The 25,108-nt window shown below is 37.5% G+C and overlaps 2 protein-coding genes across 6 annotated transcripts in view; one reads left to right on the forward strand and one right to left on the reverse strand.

The window, feature by feature from the left end:
• The window catches only part of furinb (furin (paired basic amino acid cleaving enzyme) b), a 73,941-nt gene extending 67,403 nt beyond the window's left edge, over nucleotides 1–6,538 (reverse strand). The window contains exons 1-2 of one of the 2 annotated variants that reach the window (XM_079604199.1): nucleotides 6,045–6,538; nucleotides 1,415–1,693 (exon numbers count right to left, since the gene is read on the reverse strand). In XM_079604199.1, the coding sequence (XP_079460325.1) occupies nucleotides 1,415–1,594 (180 nt within the window). In that variant the 5' untranslated portion in view covers nucleotides 1,595–1,693; nucleotides 6,045–6,538. Of the gene's footprint in view, nucleotides 1–1,414; nucleotides 1,694–5,976 lie in introns of both variants that reach the window. The other variant, XM_079604200.1, reaches the window with a different exon arrangement.
• A 1,389-nt stretch (nucleotides 6,539–7,927) lies between these two features.
• accs (1-aminocyclopropane-1-carboxylate synthase homolog (Arabidopsis)(non-functional)) lies at nucleotides 7,928–24,700 on the forward strand. Of its 4 annotated transcripts, XR_013796586.1 has the most exons (17): nucleotides 7,928–8,878; nucleotides 11,171–11,775; nucleotides 13,472–13,531; nucleotides 14,534–14,604; nucleotides 14,704–14,773; nucleotides 14,902–14,968; nucleotides 16,411–16,508; nucleotides 16,623–16,700; nucleotides 17,547–17,647; nucleotides 20,227–20,316; nucleotides 20,605–20,650; nucleotides 20,736–20,877; nucleotides 21,607–21,749; nucleotides 21,865–22,018; nucleotides 22,348–22,417; nucleotides 22,881–23,293; nucleotides 23,381–24,171. XR_013796586.1 is itself a non-coding variant. In XM_079604196.1 (16 exons), the coding sequence occupies exons 1-16, from the start codon at nucleotides 8,281–8,283 to the stop codon at nucleotides 22,894–22,896; spliced, it is 2,409 nt and encodes an 802-aa protein (XP_079460322.1). In that variant the 5' UTR covers nucleotides 7,928–8,280; the 3' UTR covers nucleotides 22,897–24,699. The 4 variants fall into 4 exon arrangements, 3 of the variants coding, with proteins under 3 accessions (XP_079460322.1, XP_079460321.1, XP_079460320.1); XM_079604196.1 differs by having other exon boundaries at nucleotides 22,881–24,699; XM_079604195.1 differs by lacking the exon at nucleotides 22,348–22,417 and having other exon boundaries at nucleotides 23,381–24,172.
• Nucleotides 24,701–25,108: the final 408 nt, after the last annotated feature.

The following is a 25,108-nucleotide window of genomic DNA, read 5'->3' on the forward strand; positions in this document are numbered from 1 at the left end:
TGAGATGTGTATATCAGAATCGCTGGTTTGTATCGGTCAAAAATGAGTGACTTAGTTTGTTCAGCTCTGTCAGTTTACATTAGAGAGGCGACTCGTGATAGATGGATAGATAGATAAAAAAAAAACTTTAATGACAATAACAACAATACAATTATTATTTATACTTCACTAAAATTATATAGGCATAATAACAGTCTTTAGGTCTGAACACAGCACAAATCAGCCATCAATGAAAACGTCTCGCATTTTAGGTAAAATTTTGCTATGCAACATTTTTCTTCATCACCAATTCCATCTTTGCTCGCAAAAGGATGGAAAAAGATTATCATTCTCCATGATTATAAAACAAAGTAAATAATTAAATAAACAAGTAAATAAGTAAATTAATAATCATTCAAATAAGTAAACTATTGACGATAGGATGGATATGACCATGGAGAACATCGCCCAACACTAATAACCAACCGTGTTTATAAGGATACCCACCAAGACTAGACATTTTCTGTGTATTTATCTGTTCAAGTGCAAGAAACCCCAAAGGAGAATTCAGACAGACAACATAGAAGATTTTATGGAGTTACATTACTGCGGTTTAATTTCATATTGCAAAAAATAAGAAAAAAACATTTAATACAAAATGTTATTATTTCTATAAAATAATGATAAAATAAAGAACTGATCATCTTGTGGTGAAAATGTTGGCAGGGCAAGTAAAAAGAATTACTGGACCAACTAGGTCAAGAAATGTTTTTAATTGTTATAATCTGGATTTCAGCAGGGTTTGAAGTGTTTATTGTTTATGGTCTGATTTACAGTAGGATACATGTGAGAGGGAAGGAGAAAGGAGAGGAGGAGAAGAAGGGAGAGGAGAGCTTCATTTTGGCAGCTCTTTCCACTCCTGTCCTCCCACATGTGCTATTCACAGACTCCTCACAGCGAGCTCAGAGGGCATTGCACTCACAGGGATTCATTCACATACAATGTTTCAGCTGTCAGATACATTCCTGCTTTTCGTCTCCCAGCTAAGCGTTTAATACCATAACAACAGAAGAGGGAACATCTGGCGAGACAAATGAGACAATGCGGGCAGCAGGGAAAAAGAATACAACATAAGCCGAAATTAATTTCCCCAATCACAGCTGACGCATATCCATTCTAAAGAATTGAACATTGACAGATGCAAGGGAAAGGCGACTCGACAAGCATCTACAAGGACTTCTTATGTGTGTGGGTGTGTGTGTGTGCAAATCTGTCTTCCTCTTGTGTAAAGCAACAGAGCTTGACAGCAAGAAGGTGAGTGATGTACTGGAACATCACTACAAACCTCATGCAGCATTATGCCCACATACACAAACATAGCAACTCTCACAAGAAACAGGAGATGAATCTTTGATAAAGCATTGATACCACTCACCTGCCCATGACTGATGAATCCATGTTTCTGTGCAATCCTCTCAGCCTCCTCGGCTCCCCCTTCAATGTGGACGGCCCACGTGTTGGTGTAGATGCCTTGTCCTGTAATCAAGCGTACCTCAGAAGCCAAGAGGACCAGGTACGCCCCCAGAAACAGCGGCAGGGTCCAGCGGCCCTCCATGAACAGGAGTGCTTCGTCTCCAAGCCTTCTGGTCTTCTAGATGGAGTTTGTTTGCTAATGCATCTGTGGGCTGCACTGTAAATTCAGCACTGTAATAACCTGGAGAAGATAAGACAGAGTGTCAGAAAAGAAATACTAGAGCACCAGGAGGCCCATCGTTTTCTATAAAGCTCAGGTTATCTAAACATAACTGTTCTGTCAGAAAACATCCTCAGAGGGACCGCGGCGAGTCATAAATTTTCATAAAGGTGTCTTGAGTGCTATTGATAGCGTTACACAAAGGGAAACTGGGATACAAATAACACTTTGTAGGACAAGGAGGAGAATGTGCGTTTCACAACTTGTACCCACTTGTTATATGCTTGTATCTAGAGCAAGTTCACAAAGAAGGACATGCTGATGTTGCTTGTCTTAAAGGAACGGTTCAGCGAAAAATTAAATCCTGTCATCATTTCCTCCCCCTCGTCATCCAAACCTGAGACTTTTCCTTCTGTGAAACAAAAATGTGCAGTGTGTTCTATGCTCTTTCATGAATTTACAAGAGAAAATAAAGCTTTCATATATCAAAAGGCCATAAAAGCACCATGACAGTATCATAAAAGTAGTGAGATCTGTATTCCAAATTTCTTGAAGCCATTTAATAGCTGTGTGTGAGATATAGATGGAAATTCAAATAATTATTCACTGAAAACCTTAATATCTGTCCTAGTTCTGGCATGTTAATAAAAAGTAGTTTATTGGCGCTTTTCCATTACACAGTATCAGCTCGCCTCGACTCGACTTTGTTTGGTTTTCCACTGTGTAAAAGTTGTACCAGTACCTGCTTCCAAGTCCTTTTTTCGTATCACCTTCAGCGAGGTTCTAAGCGAGCAATACTAAAATGTGACGTGAAACACGGCAGACTGCTGATTGGTCAGAGAGAATCGTCACTATTCACTGCGTCATCATTGCACACGCCAGACGGAGTATCCTGAATAACCCCGACATTTTTAAATAGTTTTGCCAGAGATTGCGTGATATACCCATTACTAATATTATGTAAAACAGCATACACTCGATCTCCTCCATTGTCCTGTGTGTGTGGGTAGCGGCCAGCGGGTGTGTGTCGCGTCGCAATGACGACCAGGTACTATTGTGGAGGTACTCTCTGCAATGGAAAACGGAGCGAAACGCGAGCCGAGTCGAGTCGAGTCGAGCTGGTACTGGTAATGGAAAAGCGCCATTAGTCAACAAATTATTCTTCTGAACTGGATGAATGAACTTTTGAATCAGTTGCTTCAATTCACAAAACTGGTCAAATTAATGTTGTTCTCAAAGCTATAGTACTTCAAATTAAATATATATAATCTACAGATTAAAAAAAGATATATATAAATGTCTTTGTTATCAATTTTTGTTCCTTTTTTGATCAATATCACAATATCAATTTAATGCATCCTTGCTGAATAAAAGTATTAATTTCTTTCAAAACTACTGAATGGCAGTGTATATACAGTGTAAGTATGGACTACTTTTAGAATGCCCTTGAATTCTTCTACCAGAAGAACATTTTAGGAAGGGCAGCCAGGGTCTGCGAAAGACAGAATGTGTTTTATTCAAGGTTTGACATATACATTGGGATGATGACCATGTAGCTTGAGTATTGCACCATCCATCAGAGAAGCTCCCCGACAGCAAGAGTGAGTCCCGTGAGAGTTGAGCAGCTCCTTAGAGACAGCTCAGTTCTTGCTGACTGTGTAAATAAGCTCAAAGCTTGGCTCAGGGCTTGGTGTAAAACCCCAGACACCCTCTACAACAAAACAGAGCATGAAAACAGAGCATGAACAATACAGCCTGGCGTGTGCTTTCAAAGAAAGCAAGCGTGAAAATTCATAGTATTTTCCTGCTAGAGTGAAGGCATGACACATGAGGTCTAGGAATAGTGTTAAAATTATAGCGCCAACCTGCACAATGTCGTTTAAAACATGAGAATGCCATTAGCAAAACAATTCCTCCGAGTATGACGGCTACAGTGCAGAGTTTAGCATTTAAATAGCAGCTCCTGGTAGGAATAAGTGAGGATCTTGGTAAAAGGCCTGCTGAAGAAACAAACAAATCGTCACGTCTAAAATCTGCATTACAGAGCTCATTAAGGGCTGGCACAGTGCAGTGAGCTGGAGAGGAAAGAGGAGAAAACCATGTGTGTCTTACTGATGAAACCTGTGAATGTCACACCTCCGCAAGCACAGAAAATGAGAGAGAGAGAGAGAGAGAGAGAGAGAGAGAGAGAGAGAGAGAGAGAGAGAGAGAGATACTGTAACTACATGTTTTACAGTAAAAGAAAATTCAATGCCTATCATATCTAAACCTAATCGATTGTTTGAACCAATTAATAGATTGCATTAAGCTCATTTTAAGCAGACTGAGTCAATTAGCAGCTAAGACAAGTCTACAAAAGGTAATGGATAAGAGGTCCAGCTCTTGGAAAATTATTCACCGCCTCTAGCACTCTTAAACATAAGCCATTTTCAGCATTGTCAAATAACTTACTTTCAGGTTAACCATCCCCCTTATTCAATCTTTCGCCTGTCTCGACAAGACTAATTTAATAATGCAGCCACTTGTGAAAGCTTCTTCTAATGGATAAATGTTGGAAGTAATGAAGGGCTCACCTCCAGAGCGCAACATATGTAAGATGTGACAGAAAAGGCTGTTGATTCCGAAGGCTGTTGCTGTTCTGACATACAAACAGGGCTTGTGGCTCGTCCTTTCTTCTCTTTATTAGGTCTGACAAGGTCTTTGTGTTGGAAACAACACAGAAGACCACTTTTTTTTTTTAGCTTACAAGCAGAACGTGGAACCAGTCCAGAGGGAATTCTGGTAATTGCATTGCAACCGCAACACTGACCAGAAACGATCAGAATAATTGGTTATCAACAGCCTTCCTAGAACTGAATATTTGTGCATTTCTATTAAATCATGAATTCCTGGTGCTTCAGGAACAGGTCACAAAGACAAAATGACATTCAAATGTGAAGCCAGTCACGTAGAACATTTTGGAGATCGGGCCATCAATCTCGTTCAACACTCAAATGACTTATTTTTCATATTTAACGACTCTGAGCATCCATTAAAGCCTGAATCGAATGGAGAGTATGATTATCTAACTGTCTCTGAGGATCTGACAGATTGGATGCTTGCAAGAGGCGAAGTCCCGGGCGATGCTACTGTATGCTGGCTGGCTAGGAGGGCCAAATTTTTATAGCATGCTCTCTGGGGAAGAAAGAACAGTAATTACTGTGCCTTAGTAACTCCTCATCAAACACAACTACAACTACTAAACCTTTAATGATCCATGATGGCTTGGTAAGGGCAGGAACCGAAGTGCTTAGTCACTCATTAGAGAGGGACAGACAGACAGCGCACAAATACTGTTTATCTCTACCTCTTTCTTTCCTCGCTCTCTTGTTAGGATCAATACAGAAAATGACCACACTGCCTGTTCTAAAAAATCCATGTGGGTAAAAAAAAAACAGGTTTTATAATCATCAAACCTGCCAACAGAATTAATGTTTCGAGGTCAAAAGACACTTGCTATTCTATTCTGTGGATCATCACAGTCATCATATGAACTAACTTACATGAGACAAAGAATAGCACAATACTGCATTCATTTATTGCACTGAACGCTATGAATTTTCATTGGGTCACGGGTTAAGAGGAGCTCGCGCGCACCGTAAATCAGTCAGACCAACGGAAATCATTCAATTACGCTGAAAGCACTGGGCGTGCAATACGATGATAAATCTTTGGAGGATTTTGAGTCAGTTTAAAATATTGTTATGTGCTAGAATGACTTTCTTTCTTTCGTGGAAGACAAAAAGAGACCAGGCAGTCACCATTCATGTTAGTAGTATGGAAAACAGGTGCAATGAAAGTGAACGGTGACCGTTACTGTGCCGAACATCTCCTTTTGTGTTACTGAGGAAATAAAGTCATAGGCTATTGGTTTGGAACAACATTATTTCGGGTGAGTAGGATGACCGAATTATAATTTTTGAGAGAAGTAACACGTTAACGTTATCTCTTTAAGTCACCTTTATTATTGACATTACAAATAACGTTACTACAATACATTAATACATTACAAAGACATGACATAACACTAAATAATAGCTACATCAGACCAGTTTAACAAATGTGTAACGTTACGTTAAGGCAAAACATAACGGTCTATTTGTCTTGGCACTCGCAAAAACACAAATATATTGTACGAATTGAATAAAAAAGGTTTTAAAAAAACACACAAATTATTTCGCTCAAATTGTAAGAAATATCTCTCAGAAGTTGGACGAAAACGTAAAGCTTAATGGCAGAAATTCAATATATCAAAACTTTCTTACCGTTAACTTCACCTCAGTTTTCCGTTCTTATTAGATTAAATAAAGACGACACACGAACTGTCATTTACCTCAGAAATGAGACCGTTGACCCCTCCTCGAGCACAGACCGAGCTGTCATTGCGCTTCAACACAGCCTCGGAATCCGGTCACGTTAACGAGCTCACATTTCTCTCTAACGTTACAGCTCCGGAATGAACTCCATTCACGACAGAAACGTTAAGTATATCCACTGAGAAACCATAACGGAGTATATTCGCGCCGTTCCGCGACACCCCGAGGACTCAACTCAGCATCACGCGGCGAGCGCGCGCAGATCGATGAAACTTTCAACAGTGCGCGCGTCTTCCTGTAATGTAGTCCTTTATTTTAATTATTTATAAATCTTGTGTCTGCAGATATCCGTGCTGTACTTATTATCTAAATGTTTGCAAATAAAATGAAAACCTATAGTCTGTGCCGCTGTCATCGGTCGCGTCTGCTTTATTGTTCTATAGAAATAACGGGATACATCCGTACACAAATCTCTAGTAATCACAAATGGCCTACAATTCCCAGGAAGTACGTCATGGTATGAGGATTCTGGACTATTCGTGGTGTGCTATTCGCGGGCTCCATCTGCAGGATTCAGACATACTGTTTCAATAAAATAATTATTATTTTACCTCATCGCAAAACTCTTTCAAATGCAGTTGCAAATACAAATGTATTTAACGTTACTTTTAACGTCGAAATGCAATTCTTAAAGAAACATTTCACCCAAAAATGAAAATTCTAACAGTGAAATTGTTGCCATTATTTACCCATCCTTATTGTTCCAAGACTTATTTTCTTTGGAAATATGTTGGGAATGTTAGGAACTGTTCATGGAGTATTTTTTTCACACAATGAAAATGAATGGTGACTCATAAACTTGAGGGTATACGTAAATGATAACAGATTTTAATTGTTATGCTGTGAATTAATTAGATTACATTTGGATCCGTCTCATTGTGGAGCAAGGGCTACATGTAATCATCAGCATCATTTTTGCTTTGACAGACATAAATCAGATTAACAGTTTTGCCAATATTTTTTACTCGGAAAGCAGTAGCATGCAAGTCACGAATGAAAACGGGAGGATTCCTCTTCGTTGACCCAGCTCTACTCCTGCTAAGCTGATTGTATTAGTCCCTGCAACTCGTTTCTTTAATTATTATTACTATTAAACTTTTATTTTTATTTTTTTATTGCCAAAGTTATCACAAAAAATGTAAATAAAGAATAATTTAATAAATGCAAATGTACAGGCGTATTATAGTTCATAGTATATGAGTGAAAAGCCCCAAGTATAAAATTAATACAAATATATATATATATTAATTATTATGAAATAATCTCTACAAAATAAACTGCATCCTTTAACAAAATAAATGAAAAGGGCTGCACCTTGTACTCCCTCAAATACTAAACCATGCTTTATTTACATCACATTTTCTATCTCTTTTAGAAAAGGAGAGGAAAACAAATATTTCACTGGCAATACAATTGGAGCAATATGAGGGGCAAAACATCGAAGGTATTGGACATTCAATGTATCACAAAATTCAATGTATTCTGGACGTAGGAATAATACATGCAATAAAAAAATCAACGTTCAAAAAATTGAAGAAAACTTTCAATATTTTACAATAATGTCCCATTAGTTAACATTAATTAACAAACATCAACAATAAGCATTACATTTATTACAATATTAATCTTTGTAACTTTAATATAAAAATACAACTGTATACAAATGTTAATTAGTTTGTTGTCTAATACAATAATATTAACAAATGCCAATCCACCTCACTAATGAATAAATGTGAATAAATATGGCTCAAAATGCTAATGTAAGCACTAGATGGCGTGCCCGAGCAACAAGTGAGTCTCCTCCATAGACTATAAACGGTCTCCTCAACGGGCCTCTTTCAGCGCATGCGCAGCGCCGTTCTTTGTTGTCACGGTCCAAATTTATCCCGGAATAAGGACAGCACGCATGTGCCGTGAACCCGGATGTATCAGGATTTGTTTGAATAAAGAACAAAAGCATCGAGCTGAAAATGCATCAAGACTGTTTTAGAAAGTAAAGGAATCTGGTTCCGGTCTGGGTGAAGTAGGCTACCAGTGCTCGTTTTTAGATGATTGATTACAGTAACACACGTTGGAGTTGTAATATTTTAATGCATTTGCTTTTAGTCACATAAACGCGGTGCCATACCAATGCGTGAACACACTTGCAGCAATCTATAAATATAACACTGTAGCTTTATTTGTAGTGCTGCGATGCATCTGATTCACGTATACGGTAAAAAGTACGAACGCGGCAGCAACTGGTCCGAACCAGAGGTATTGGAGCTGCTGCAGATCTGGTCAGACGTGCCGGTCCAAACCGAGCTGGTAACCTGTCTCAGAAACCAGCATGTGTTCAACAGAATCGCCAGCACTCTGCGGCAGAAGGGCATCAACCGGACCGGGGATCAATGCAGGGAGAAGATCAAAAAGTTGAAGCTTGAGTACAAACAGAAGACTTTGAGATCCGCGAGGTATTACGAGCTGATGGAGAGGGCTCAGAGTAACCGATCAGCCGCAGCCTCGGGTTCTACTTTGCCTTTGTGGAGCGGTTCGGTTGCGAACCAGGTGATCGGACTGGCGGGGTCAGAGACTAACCCGAACAGAGCAGGTGAAATCCTGGAGATCAAGACGGAGGTGATGAGCTCGGATGATGAAGCGGCGGGCCCTCCCGAGATGCTCTACGAGTTCGGACCTGTTGATGAGGAGGATGAAGCCGGTGCTGAACACAAACATGCTGGTCCAAACACAGACGAACACGCTGAGATGGACGGAGAGCAGGGAAACGCACATGTCATCTGTTCCCCATCAGGTATCATAAACAATCTGTTGATGAATAGATAAACAAACATGGATGTGCATGGATGCATATTTGATTACAGTGAGAAAAAATATATATTTTTTTGGATTACATTGCGCAACAGCAACCAAACATCATCAGCATGATGTAGAGCACTCAGTATAGATATTCCACTATACAGGCACTTGTTGCATACCGTATATGGATATAAAGATATAGATGAGTGTGTATGGGAGTGTGACTCAATATTTTTTTAGGATTATTTAGGAGACAGTAGGTCTGACATGTGGCCCTGTGATGTAATACTATTACCAATTGGTTTGTAATATTCTACTCTATTAATTCATGATAAAAAGACGCTTATGCTCACAGGGTGCATTAATTTGCTAAAAACATATAGTAATATTGTGAAATACTATTACAAATTAAAATAATTATTTTCTATTATAATATATTTTTTAAATATGTAATTATTTCCCATGATGACAGCTTGATTTGTCATGTGGAGTCATGTGATTTTTTATTTTTTTTTATTTTTTATAGAAATCATTCTAGTATTCTGATTTGCTGCTCAAGAAACATTTATTATCATCAATGCTGAAACTGATTGTGCAGCTTAATATTTTTGTGGAAACTATAATACAATCTTTTTGTAGCATTATATACTTTTTATAGTTTTTTTTTTTGTTCAATTTAATCAAATTTTAAAGTAATTTATTTTAAAGAAATATATATTTTCTGATCCCAAACGTTTAGACATAGTGTATATTTTATACATTAATGCGTTTGGCTTGTTTATTATTACTTACTTTTCTTCTTGCAGTGCAATCAAATGTGCATTTCTTTAGTGTGAGAACGAAACCCACGACCTTGTCGCCAGCGCCATGCTCTACCAGTTGAGCTTCTGGAATCTTTAAATATTTTCATTGGATGTAGCCTTGATAAGTTGAAAAACATCAATATTTTTAGAGGGATAGTTCACCCAAACATGAAAATTCTGTCATCATTAACTCACCCTCATGTTGTTCCAAACCCGGAAGACTCTTGTTCATCTTCGGTGCAGAAATGAAGATATTTTTGATGACATCTGAGAGCTTTCTGCCCCTCCATTGACAGCTACGCAACTGCCACTTTGATGCTTCAATAGGTTCATAAAGATATCGTAAAACCAATCCATATGAATTAAGTGGTTTAGTCCAAATTTTCTGAAGAGACTCGATTGCTTTAAATGATGAACATATTGAATTTAGGCTTTTATTCACATATAAACATTGAGTTACACATCAGTTGTTGTTGTAAATGAAAGCTCAAGAGTGTTCGCTTGATGTGTGAGAACCAATGAGATTCATTCTCGTGTTACGTAGCACATTTGAGCTTCTACAAGAGGTTTGTTTTCGTGTGTCAAGCAGGTTCGGTTGAGCTTCTGTTTATGTTCGCACACTGGTAGTTGCGTAGCTGTCAATTGAGAGTACAGAACTGGCTCAGATTTCATCAAAAAGTTCCTCATTTGTGTTCTGAAGATGAACAAAAGTCTTAGCGGTTTGGAACGAGATGAGAGTGAGTAATGACAGATTTTTTTTTTTGTGTGAACCATCCCTTCAAATTGATCAATGGGCCTGACCTATGGATAGATGCCTCATTAGCAGCTGTTTCTATGGGCCGCTATACGTGAGCCAGTATGAAGTTAGACGCATAAATGAATATCTATATCTGCAAAAGACTTCAGCGCATGATTTTGTAAAGCTAAGTAGCTAACACAATATAACAAGGTGTCCGCTAACACAACATTAAAAAGTTACCATAGTAAAAGTAAAACCATTAATAAGTACCATAGTAAAAACCTGTAATATTGTTAATGCATATAATAATAACACAAACCCAACACATTCTCACCTGTGAAATGTTGCCTCACAATGTTTTGCCATTAATGATTTTTATTGTGAGTGACACACGCTGTATCTGTAGTGTTTGAATGTGGCATATATACATATCTATGGACCTGACTTACCAGTTTTAGCTGATAATCCATTTAGACAGACTGCGGTTTAATAGTGCATAGGCATTGCAGTGTTTATGCCAAGTGAATTGTTGTGTCTGATGTTGGCACTGTTTGTTATCCAGTGCCTTACTTTTAGCCCCGCAGATGTTCTCGACAGCATTGGCATGTTATCACACCAACTGTCGTTTTACTAGAATTTTGAGAGGATTGTTTAATTCTTAATTATGTTATCAGTTGATGAGTTTTTTTTTTTTTTACTTTAAACAGGACTGATTAAATTATTTTTTTCATATATCACACCACAGATTGCAGTGACCAGAACATGACCGGCTCCTCCGGTGCAGGTGTATCCCCGGCAACTGCTCCCATGGCGATGAGAGACGGAGGTAGCCATGGTGACCAGGAAGGGGTTTCCGGATCGTTCCATCAGAGGAAGCGACGGCGGGTGGTTCGCGGGGGAGATGGGGAGTTATCGAGCGCTCTGGCTGGGTATCTAAGCTGGCAGCAGACAGCAGAAGAGCGCTTCCTCGCTCTGGAGGAGGCCCGGATGCGGCAGGAGGCGCGGGCTGAGGAACGGAGGGAGCAGCAGGAGGAGAGACGAGCGAAGCAAGAGAGAGAACATGAGTTTCGTCTTATGTCCATGTTGACCAGAGTCCTGAACTCGGCCCGTGGGACGGAAGACCAGAGCGCCACCACCAGCAGGGACATGCCCCCTGTGCCCAGCTCCTCACAAACCTTGATACCCAACAGTGCCAAAGCTGTACCCAACATGCTTTGGGGTGATCAAACACCCCAGAACAGCCCGTACCTGTCTCGCCGTGGCAACAGCATGCTGCTGCAACAGGGAATCCTGCGGGAAGGCTACAACCAGTATCATGCCAACAAACACGATGAGATTTCAAACCCTCATGTTAGTCTCTTTGGAAATTCATTATCAGTGTTTTAAAAATGTAATGAAAATGTTGCAAGTTTACATTTTTATTTGCATTACAAATCATATTATCATCAGCATAACAATTTAGGTAACGTTTCTCATGTCATAGCCATAGATGATTTATGTGCTGTCAAATCATCTAACATTAAAGTTTGTAAATATGTAATATAACTTATGTTAGATGCGATTAGTTATCGATTAGACAGCAGATAGATAGATATAGATAGATACCGGTAGATAGATAGATAGATAGATAGATAGATAGATAGATAGATAGATAGATACCGGTAGATAGATAGATAGATACCGGTAGATAGATAGATAGATAGATACCGGTAGATAGATAGATAGATAGATACCGGTAGATAGATAGATAGATAGATAGATAGATAGATAGATACCGGTAGATAGATAGATAGATAGATAGATAGATAGATAGATAGATAGATAGATAGATAGATACCGGTAGATAGATAGATACCGGTAGATAGATAGATAGATACCGGTAGATAGATAGATAGATAGATACCGGTAGATAGATAGATAAAGAGATACCGGTAGATAGATAGATAGATAGATAGATACCGGTAGATAGATAGATAGATACCGATAGATAGATACCGGTAGATAGATAGATAGATAGATACCGGTAGATAGATAGATAGATACTGGTAGATAGATAGATAGATAGATAGATACCGGCAGATAGATAGATAGATAGATACCGGTAGATAGATAGATAGATAGATACCGGTAGATAGATAGATAGATAGATAGATAGATAGATAGATAGATAGATAGATAGATAGATAGATAGATAGATAAGGGAGTATGTATATATTTCCCTTCAAAAGTTTGGGGATAGTAATATTTTTTTTCTTTAATATATATACCGGTATATTTATATTCAGCAATGATGCATTAAATTGATCAAAATTGACAGTAAAGACATTTATAATGTCTCGCAAACCCCAAACTTTTTAATGTAGTGCAAGTATATACAGGTGTAAAATTTATAATTTATTTTTCAAATCCAGACATACACCATCAGTAAATATTTTTATAAATTTTACTGCACAGTGCAGGCCCACATGGTAATAAATCATAGTAATGTATAAGAATTAGTTAGTTAGGAGGGACGATACCTAGTTTAAATTAATAGAAAATTTGATATTTTGAAAATTGAATTTCAAGTGAACATTTCTGTGCCTGGCCTTTTTGTAAAAATTGTAATAATCTTTTTCTTTAACTAGTTCATTTTAAATCATCTTGTAGTTTGACATTAATTTTTAACACACTATTACAATTTCTGTGCCTTTTCAGTATTAATGAATCATTACATATCTGATTTAATGATTTCATAAAATCTGCTTAAATATATGAGATTATTGAGACAAATTACTGCATTTCATGTCAACTACCCATCCCGTCACTTGCTTATTAGCTCAGTCTCTGTCTGAGAGTTCTCTCTTGTTCTGATATTATAAGCCTTGTTATAAAACAAGTCTTGGTTTTAAAGGCACTGCTTTGGTTGACGCAGTGGCCACAAGTCTCTTGGGACTTCTAGGAAATGCATCTGATAATCTGTGGTTTCTCACTTTTTTGTGTGTGTGTGTTTATCTAGCTTCTGCTGTGTGGTAATTTGCTGTTTTTTTAATACTGTTTATTTCAGGGCATTATAAACTTGGGAACCAGTGAAAACAAGCTATGCTTTGACCTCCTACAGAAAAGGGTAAGAGAAGTGATTTACTTGGTTTGCATTCATTAGCGAAGATGCTTTTTCATTTAAAAAAAAATACTGGGCAATAAAGTGGGTGAATAAAACCTGTTAAATTTATGCTTGCACGACAACGATGTAATACAAACTGAACGTTTTTTTAGAGAAGTTTTGCGTACAGCTGATAACGTTGTCAAAACGGTCCCCGTTCAAACGATTCCACAATGAGTGTTTTGAGGGGCTGAAGTTTTGCGTAGTTTGTGCTTGCTGTTTAATAATCATTTGGAACTTTGCAAACTGGTAGCTCCAGTAGTAATGAAACGATTTATCGATTTAACTCTATCATGGAAACTAACTATAAATTAAGCAATGTAATAATTAAGTTGGGATTTATACCTGTATGATATGACGCTGTGGCCACATTGGACCAACAGTTTGGATAATGAATGGATGATTCCGCTGCGGGCGCCATCTTCTGGTCAGACACGGAATTAAAACGGCGTGACTCTCACAGTGCATTATGGGTATTCTCTAGCCGTTGAACGTACATCGGTTGTACACTCGTTTGTAAGGCTACAGAGGACGATTTCGGACACAGCCCGTGTCATGTAAGCACTATCTTACTTTAGAAAAAGAATGTGAACTATATATCACAATATCATGGAGTCTTGAGGATGTGCTATTTTAGCCAGTGAGCAACCACCCAAAACACCCTAGCAACCGAATATTTCTCAGAATGCTTCTCAGAGCAATATAGCAACCGCATACCATGAATAAAAACAAGCTGAATGCCACTGAGCACCTTAGCAACGGCATACCAATGTCCTAGCAACCACCCTATTAAGTTTTGGACATGCAAGTGCCACTTGCTTTGTCTTCAGAAGAATAATAGTGTCATTGCAAAAAGAAAGCCTTTCAAAAATCTTTGCATGCACAAAAATATAAAGAATTGTCGCACTGCCTGGATATCACTTTTCAATGTGTGTTGCATTTTGTGATTCTTGGTTTCTCCGACAGCTGAGTCGACCTGACATGCTTCACATTGACCCTGCTTTCTTACAATACCACGATTGGAAAGGCCACAGTTTGTAAGCTTACATTACCCATAACTGTGTTGAAACTATAATTCCTTGAAATCAAGTGCTTAGGTTTTTATTTCACAGTATTGATGTTCTTTTCCCCCATAGCCTTCGAGAGGAAGTTGCTAAGTTCCTGTCAGATTACTGCCATTCTCCCAAACCTCTAAAACCAGAGAATGTGAGTGTTTTTCTGCTTTTGCACACTATGCATGATATTATTAAACCATCCGTGTTAATTCTGTTAGTCTTCCTCTTTCTTTAGAAAAAGAAAATAAGCATGTGGACTAAATTTCTGTTTTTTTGCAGGTTGTTGTTATGAACGGTTGTGGGTCTCTATTCTCGGCTTTAGCAGCAACGCTGTGTGACCCAGAAGGTGTGAGACCATCTGATCACTACAGAATACAACTGCACTTTTTGTCTTCTCAATCTCATACCTACTACTAATTGCTGAATATGCTGATCTTTCAGCGTCATTGCTCCAGTCTTCAGTGTCACATGTTCCTTCAGAAATCATTCTAAATGCTGATTTGCTGCTTAAGAAACACTTATTATCAATGTTAAAAACAGTTGTGCTGCTAAATATTTGTTTTTCAGGATTCTTTTAAAGAATAGAAAGTCCAAAATATCAGCATTTATTTCAAACAGAAATCTTTTGTAACGTTATAAATGTCTTTACTGTCACTTTTGATCAATTTAATGCATTTTGCTGAATCTAAGTATTTTTATTTCTTTTTTAAATCATACGGACCCCTAACTTTTGAATGGTAGTGTATATTGGCCAGGCTAATTAATCAGTTCATATTTAGCCATTTTGAAATGACTAGCATAGACCAGTAGCATTGGCTGCTTGCCAAATAACAAAATGTTAGTTCTAATTTGTGTTTCAAAATATATTGAAAGCATTGGACATGGATACACCATTTATACAGTATTTACAGACTATTGGATTGATTTGAGAAAATATGGGCATCTTATTATATTTTATTTTTATTTATTAGCTTTTTTAGTAATTGTGTAAACATTGAAATCAAAATTGAGCAAAATTAAACAAAAAAAGTGAGCACATGTGTCTGAATATGTTACCTGATAATGTTTGCTTGTTTTACAGATATAAAAAACAAAGAAGAAATCCACACACCAAACAAGTTAAAAGCCCAAGATCCATCGAGAATTTTTTTTACTGAAGATTCTCATGTAAAGTAGCATTTTCTCAATGGATCTTGGACTTTGAACTTCTTTGGTGTGTGGATTTCTTCTTTTGTTTTTTATATTATGTGAACTGAATCTGTGTTGTTATCTGTGAGTTGTACACATCAGTTTCTGCTTCTAACTCGAAAAAAGCATCAGCCAACCACAGGGGACACATGGAACACCTCTAAATCACTTTTCAGCTCTTGTATTTGGCAGGTTAGACAGTAATTGTTCAGTTAGGTTCAAATAGATTCAATTAGGTTGATAACCATCAGTGCCGGTGACATGACCGATTGCTGATGCGTTTCCTGTCTTGTGCGCTACTCACTGCAGCCTTTTAACTTTTCTGTGTAAGATATCTTCATACAGAAAGTACTTTAGCATTAAATCGACGTTGTTAACTCCATGAAATCTCCCATGTTAGTTTCGCTTTCTTGCACATTCACTCGTCACTCTGCCACTATATTCTCCGTCAGTCGATTTTCTCAGCCGAATGAATTCAACTTCTCCATTTCAATGATTTTCTTTAACAGTGCATCTATCTCAAACACACATCTGTGTTTTAGCCTCACACAGTATACAAATTGAAGGACATCTTTCATATTGTTTTTGCTTGTTTTACAGATGCCATTCTCATCCCGTCGCCCTTCTATGGGGTTATAACGGAGGACGTAGGCTTGTACAGCAGTGTCATACTACACCATGTGCCACTTTATAATCAGGTGCTTAGCGAAAGCTCAGGTGTAAGATTTAATAATGTAACAGACATGTTATATTTTTGTTTCGTGTGGCTATTCTGTTTATCCTTCTCTTTGTATATTTTTGTGTTTGTGTAGCTCACAGGAAGTGATGTCAGACCTTTCCAGCTAACTGTTGAGAAACTGGAGAACTCCCTTAAAGATGCCAAAAAAGAGGTTATTTTATTTTAAGTGCTCCTATTATGCGTTTTCGAAGATTACCTTTCATGCAGTGTGTATTCTGTGTAATATAGCTGTTTGTGAATGTAAAAGGTCTGCAAAGTTTTAATGAAGTGCACGAAAAATACATGTATTGTCTCCCAAAAGAAAGAATAGATTCTGAACTGCCGAAACGAGTCGTCAGTAATTCAAGTCTATCTTCCTGTTACAAACGTATGTAATAATGTAACAAATTTGCATAACGCCAGCCTATGGTCGTCATTGGCTGCCTGTGAACACATCTACTTTGACCCTCAAACTCTGTAGTTGTAGCTGAAGCCTGGAAGAGTTAGGTTTGTGTTGTCAACATGTCGAGAAGGTAATTTTTAGCACTGCAAATCCACTTTGCATGCAGTTCAAAAGGATGAGGACTTGCGTTGGAATTGATATAACCATCGTTATGGTTTGTATCATTGCATATCAAGTGCTGATGAAGATCCAGAGCTGAAATACAGATATGGTAATCGGCGTTTCGTTTCCGACACTCATTGTAAACGGTAGACCAATCACAAGTTCACAACAGACTGGGTCGTCTGACCAATCAGAGAAGAGTAGGCTCTCGGAAAGGAGGGATATATAGAGACTGAATCTTCGAACAAACCATTTTCAGACTCTGAGAAATGTGTTGATGTGCAATGTTTATTATTAGAAAATGAAAGTTTTTTTTTTAAACCTTTAATGTATCCATAACAGTTAGGAGCCTTTCAAATACATAATAAAGACACTTTAACTTAAAGATACAAACAAATGTACACACTTAAAACTCATGTATGAATCTCTAAAAATTGTATTTTCTTTATATAGGGATTGAACATCAAAGCCCTTATCCTGTTAATCCCCCAGAATCCACTTGGAGAAATGTACTCGTCCGAAGAGATGACCAGCTTTCTACAATTTGCAAAAATGTGAGTTCAAACAGTTTCTCACAAGCATTGAACTAAAACAATTAGATGTGTTTGACTTGAAGCGCCGCAGACCAATCGGTGTATGACATCAAAGTACAGTGAGAGCGATTCGAAAGCATATGGAGCCGTCTGCTCTCTAATCGCTCTCAACTGTGCTTGACATACACCGATTGGTCTGCACAGCGCCCTTCAAGTCGAACGCACTAGAGGTCGACCGATTCATCGGTTTTGCCGATGTATCTGTGCCTCTAGTTGATTGGTGGAACTCGTTATCGGCAAAAATCCACACCGATAGTTTTTCTGGGTTGCGTCCGTTGCTGTCATTATACAGTACGAGCGCGCTGAGAAGAGACTGCTGGCTTTATGCAGAGCGAGAGCGGCCTCTATAGGACAAATAACAAACTATCACTGGCTGAGTTGTTTACGTTAACACGTGAGGCTGTGCGCTGCACAGAGAGAACACATTGTACTGAGAGCGCTGACACTTCGCATCGCGTCAAAACATCGACAGCGAAACGGTATGAATACAGAACACTAAAGTACATATTACCATATCGTTATAAAGTAATTAATTTGTTGATTAAATGCTGCATTAGCAGAGAAAGAACAGCAGTATGTTTTTCTTCGAGGCTGTGAGGACTCTAACATAGTACTTAGGCGGTTTAAACAATGTGACAAAAACACACGCAAACCTGACCCAAATGTTTTATGTCGCAGTTACCATCTATTTGCATTAGTTTGTGTCCAGCTGGTCACTTTTATGCATTCATTAGCCAGCGAGGTTGCATATTTAAAGCTAGTGACGTGATTGCTTTCTCAACATTGATATGTTCATGTAGCCGACAGAAACTTAAACAAATCAGAAACGCATTCGATTTAAGTTTTTATTTATTTATTTTTTATCACTACAATAGATTGTTATTTTGATTGGATAAGTCAAGTGTTCATAAAGTGAGAGACTATACATGCAATATAGGTCTAAATGTATTCAATTTTAATGGCCAGCTTTAAGCATGACTTTTTGGAATTATATGAAATGGTAAAACTTTATAATAAGATTCCATTTTTAGCATTAACTAAGGTTAATAAAAGTTGTAGAAGTATTCATTGTTAGTTTGTTAATTTCAACATTTACTAATACATTTGAAATCGAGTTTTAATTCTTATTTGAACTGTTATTACCTTAGTTAATGTACTATTAAATAACATGAATGATAAAGGTACAATTGTATTGCTCATTAATACATGCAGTCAAAACGTATATTGTATATTGCATAATGCATATAGTTCATGAAAGCTAGCTAATACATCCTTGTTAACAAATGGGACTTGCAAAGTGTTACCTATGAAATTTACTTATGTTTCTAGGTTATAGCTCTCGACCTCTAGTTTTAACTGAAAGCAACTTGCACTGGTATATCTTAAAATATGTCAGTGTTATTGTTTTGTCTCAAGATGCAAACCAGTAAAGTTTTTTCAAAGGTATGTTTATTAAAGCTACTTAACCCATTTGTGCCGGATGCTGCGCGCCGAAACATTATATCTAGCGCCGGTTACTGCGTTGCGCAACTCTGAACCTCCTGCCGGAGGCAGCATTTTGTATTCGTCATACTTTAATGACACGTGCAGCATGTAACACACTGTCATAGGTTCAAATACACACGAGGTGGGTCTTGTTGAGTTTTCAAAGATATAATTTAAATATCTTTATATAAGAATATTATATAAGATATAAATGATAGAATTGATTTATATATAATTAAATATTTTTTCTTCCCCATATGATTTTGAGAATTTTTGAGTTATGTTAGTGCTAAGGGATTTCATGTTTCTAAGTGCTACAGAGGCTTAGATATTCAGGTTTTGGTAGACGTTGACAATTTTTAGTATTTTTTCAGAAAACCCTCAGGAGATAAGGACATTTATCCAAGAATAACATAGGTTTTTATAGGCGTTTTTAGCAGGCGTTTTAGGAGTAAATGGGTTAAATGCCCTAATTGAACTTGGGCCTAATCCTGGCTTAATGTAAACCCTGTTTATTGACGCTTAGTGTTTTCAGATCTTTGATATCTGGAAGCCAGTGAAATTTCGTCAATATAAAAATAGAAAATGATCACACTTTATTCACCCTTATTCCGACCTTGGTCTTTCTTTTGTGTAACGCAACAGCTGTTTTTAAGAATGTTTATGAAGTTCTTTGTCCATATAATGAAAGCGAATCGTGAGAGCAGGGTCAAAGTACCACCAGGCGAATCAAATATAGAAATTAGACCGTGTGGGTGCTGCTCTAGTCACTTTATATTTTTGTAGTATGTAAAACGGCATTCATCAAAACTTCTTTGAAGGTTTCGAACAACATGAGGATGAGTAAACGATTTAAAGAAAATCTATTTTAATTTTTTGGTTGGCTAACTAACTGGGTCTCTGATCACACTTTGTTTTCCAAATGTTTTCATATGCTTCATTAAGTTGCACATTATTGATGAGAAATTGCATTTGTGTTCACGCGTGTCATTTGAATTTTCATTTCTGGCCTCAACTGCACTCATTTACTCATTTTTTTCTCTCTCATGCTCCAGGCACCAGCTTCATGTGATCATAGATGAGATTTACATGCTCTCTGTGTTCAGCGAGACGGACACTTTTCGCAGTGTTCTCAGCTTGGACGGGTGAGAGACATGCACATATTATTTCTGTGTTTTGTTCTAATTTACTTAGTCTTGCGTATATTTATCTGACATGCCCTTTGCTTAAATTGAAGCATACATCATTAGGTGTCAAGTTAAATTGAATCTTTTAATGAATTCAAGTCAAACCACTTAAAATGAAAATGTTGTCCAAATGAAAATTGAAGGATTATTTTAGTCTTTATTGTAATGTCAGAAATGGCTGCTTTTATTCAGGGTGCATGTGAGTGTGTTTGTATTAATCTTCACAAACTACACACGTTTCCACAGGTTGCCAGATCCGCAGAGAACCCATGTTATGTGGGGCGTCAGTAAGGTAATTTGAACGGTCAGAAAAGCCTTTCCTCAGATTATTGGCATTGCAGCACTGCATTCAGACTTTCTGTTATGTACAAATATAGGACTTTGCAATGGCAGGGATGCGAGTTGGCGTGGTCCACTCGGAGAACAGAGATTTGGTACAGGCCCTGGATCAGCTGGGCGCCTTCCACGGAGTCCCGGGACTCACACAATACCAGATGGCCCAGCTTTTCCGAGATAGAGGTACACACATTTTTTCCCCTTGCATTGTTAACATTTTCCTTCTATGGCCGATTCACAGTTCCCATATTTTCTTTTCTGTCTATTATGCAAGATTAGTATTAGTTTGTCCCGATCACATTATTTCAAAAGGATAGTACTGTTTCTGGTTGTTTATTCCCCATGCTTTTATGGACTTAACCCTTTGTGCTAAATGCAAGGGCTCTCTTTTTCTGTATTAAAAAGTTATTTATGCTGTTGTGGAATTCCAAAATTTTGCCAGACTGGCTTAGTTCTCCAAGTATCTTGACTACTGGTCAAAAGTTTGAAAATTGTCTCTCTATCAGCATATTAGAATGATTTCTGGAGGATCATGTGACACTTAAGACTGGAGTAATAATGATGCTGGAAATTCAGCTTTGAAACAGGAATGAATTGCATTTTAAAATGTCAGCCTTCAAGCTTCCAAAATGCACCATAAAAGTATAATTAAAATGGTCTATTTGACTACATTAAAAGCCTTCTAAGTCCATTAATATACCAAAATATAACACATTATTTCCTAATAATTTTTCCTTCCAGTGGGCAATTAACCTGTGCTACTGGATCATAAGTCATTGAGTTGAACTCAAGAACCATAAGAGCCTAATTCATGAACAAATCCTTTAGACTGATTCATTGACAAGATCTGACTCCAAAGAATGATTCGTTCACAACAGCAAATGACTAAGGGAGTTTTCTTGCCGTTTCCAGACTGGCTGAATGGTGAGTTCCTCCCGGAGAACAGACGCAGGCTAAGAGAGGCTCACATCTTCCTGACGGAAGAGCTGAAGAAACTGGACATACCTTTCCTGCACAGGGGTGCGGGATTCTTCATCTGGGCAGATTTGAGTAAGGTGAGGTCACAGGGGGCGTTTACACTACAGAATAACTTCTCACGGCACGTTTAGAACAGATGTCTGCATCTAAACTCTTTAAAGTTCAACAAGTTTGTGTGTGATGTTTGTGTAGTATCTGAAGGAGAAGACGTTTGCTGAGGAGCTGTCTGTGTGGAGGTGTTTCCTCAAGCACAGGGTTCTGCTGAGCTGCGGTCAGGCCTTCAGCTGTAGGTCTCCAGGCTGGTTCAGAATCATCTTCACTGATCAACAGCACAAACTACAGCTAGGTTTGTTGATCAATCTCATTTCCATTTTAGTTCCGGTCTTCTTGTAGCATCTTATGTAGTTTGGGGGAGTGGGGTAAGATGTTGTCTTTTTTTTCTTTTCTTCATGTGACCATTTTATTTATTAATATTAATAATGATAAAATTATTAAATAACAGGGTTCGTACAAGGTGCTTTGACTTTTTGAAGTCCTGGGAAACCCTTGAAAATAGCCATATTTTTGAAGAGGTACTTAAAAAGTGCTTGGATTATTGAAAGACAATATATATGAAAGTAGTTTAATTTGTTCAATGAAAAATATTTTCATACAAAATTATGTTTTCTGATATAGATATGAAGACATTTCGCATGACTATGACCTATTGCTCATATAAATATTCGACACGGCTTTCATTCTTCAGGTACATTATATATTCATGACAAAAAAAATCAGTTTGAAAAAGGAAAGCGATGCCTTTGTCATAGTTATCCTTTCAATGGTTAAAGTTGCCACATTATACTCTGCTTTATTTGTACCTTTTTGTTTCATTAGTATATTTTTATTTATCTGTTGACCTTTTTATTTGAAAGATAAGAAGGTATCCATAAAAAGTATCTGTGGGGTAAAGTGTTTCACAGGGTTTGGGGTAAACTGTGCCAGGGACTAAACTAATAGTAAGTTTTGACTCCAAAGCAGGAAATACTATGACAAATTAATATTGCAGATTGATGAAAATCGCTTTTGACTTTAAAATATTCTGAATAAAAAAAACATTTCCTAATTTATCAAAATGCAAGTGTTGTGCAGCAATTTAAATAAGTGGCATAGCTTACCCCAAACTATCTGACATCGGCATTAATTCTTCTCACATCACTGTTCTTCAGGTGTGCAGAGGATTAAAAACGCATTAGAAGAGCTTCAGGACTCTTCGATGCTTGAAACACGGGCGACAGACAAACGGGATGACGGCAGCGGGACAGCGAGGAGGGAAGACGCTAAGACAATAGATGAGTGCAAAGACCAAACACTCAAGACCTCAAGCGTTCAAACCAAACCTGACACTGTGCACATTAAGGCAGAGCCCGTCTCATTGGCTGATGAGAGCATTGTGATTCTAAATGGCCAATCCGGCATCCGCTCTGAGAGTCTGGACTCTCTGATTGGTACTCTGCGGCAGCAGATCCGCTCGTCTGATTGGCTGGAGAAGCACAAGCCTGAGCTAGCTGCCGGAAAGGACCCAACGCAATTGGATGTTTTCACAGACCTGCTAGAAAAAGCCAGGAAATAGTGACAGTTGGTAGAAACAAGTTACAATACAAATACCTTTTAAATGAATGATATGTTCACCTTATGTACAGTTTAAAGACAAAGTCTGTTATTGCAGAAACGGCACCACTGCGAACCCTGTAATTAGAGATTGGAACAGAATTGTGGAGAGTCACCGCAGCAGTAAAGGAAAGTGTTGTTATTCTTGGATGTGTTTTTATACTTTAATTATTACCTTGGCTGTCACTGTAATTGGAAACTGGCCCTTTAATTGAGCTCAAATCAAATTCTAAGTACCGTATCCAATCTGTTGTCTTTAAATTGATTTAAAGGGGTCTTATCATAAGGAACCAATTTTATTTTTTTTAAATACAAATATATTGTAACTTTCAGAACCTAAAACTTGCTTCTCAGTGTTATTTGCTGCAAAAACAATCCCATTATTAATTTTCCTCCTAAAATATCAAAGAAATCCTTAAAACAAGAGGAATTTACTTAAACGGATAGTTCACCCAAAATAATTGTCATCACTTACTCACCCTCATGTTGTTGCAAAAGAAGATATTTTAAAGAATATCAGTAACCAGACAGTTGATGGGCCCCATTGACTTTCATAGTATTTTTTATTTTTTTTAACCTGTCTGGTTAATGGTATTCTTTAAAATATCATCTTTTGTGTACACAATTACAATTTGTGGGTGAACCATCCCTTTAAGCATCACTGCATATATCATTAATAAAAGTGAAACTGTATTTTTTTGTGCAGCAAGACAAAAGTCAAGACTTAATATTTTATGCTATTGCTTTTCAAGTAAATTTATCCTGTTAAAGATCCCAACATTTGAAACGAGAGACAGATATTTATTTTTACAAGACGCCTGAACTTTTCAGTAAAATTAACAATTTGAGCAAAAAAAAAAAAAAAAAAATCTGTTGCAGCTTTGCGAAAAGACTTTTATTAAATACATTTTTATTGACTAAATGCTGCAAACGGACATGATTAAGTGTCAGAGAGAGTGCAAAATGTAGAAAAAAGAAAGATGAAATGTTACTAACATTATAAAGTGAACCTCAGGTGAAATTATATTGTATATTATGACCCCTCTAAATTGATTTAAATATTTTTTGATTTTGTTGGGAGGGGGAGGGGGGAGCTTTTAAATTGACTAGGCTCTCAGTTTTGGGATAAAAGTTCACGTTTGAAATATTTCTTTACTTTCCAACACTTCTTATCTTCACAAGATGAGTTTGTTACATAAATAACGTTGTTATAAATAAGTTACAATGGTTTTTGACACCATCAAGGGTGTTTTTCAGTTTCTAAGGAAAACATTTTTGGAAGCGGTTTGTTTGAGATCTTCATTGATGTTAAATGTTTAAAGGGCTCCTGACTGAACGAATGAATAAATCGTCAATTAAAATGTTTATGTTAAATTATATTTTCATTGTGTTATGTTTCTCCTTTCCAAAAATCTGGGACCAGAGGCCGCTGTCTCGCATGTATTCGTAAGAATATAGCAAAACTGATCTCAGCTTAAAGAAAGCAAGCAACAGGAAGTAACCGTTTTTAGGGGTTTCCTGTGAGCCCACCTTGCCGGAGAGAGGAGAGCTTTTCTTTCCTGTGCCGTTTAGCCGTTGCCGTGACGACACAACAACTCTTGTGATCACGGTCACTGTGGTTCAGCCTCTGGTGTCACCACTATGACAAGAAAAGCAAAAAAAGTATGAAGTGAGGGGCTGTTTACATAGCCTGGTTCTAATCTCGTACATTTCATTTGTACAGAGAGTCTGGCCTCTCTCCATTGACAAGTGTTAACTTTCTTGAAGGCGGGTACTCTGTTGAAGT

This window comes from Phoxinus phoxinus, assembly GCF_949152265.1.
Source record: "Phoxinus phoxinus genome assembly, chromosome: 25".
Taxonomy (NCBI): Eukaryota; Metazoa; Chordata; class Actinopteri; order Cypriniformes; family Leuciscidae; genus Phoxinus; species Phoxinus phoxinus.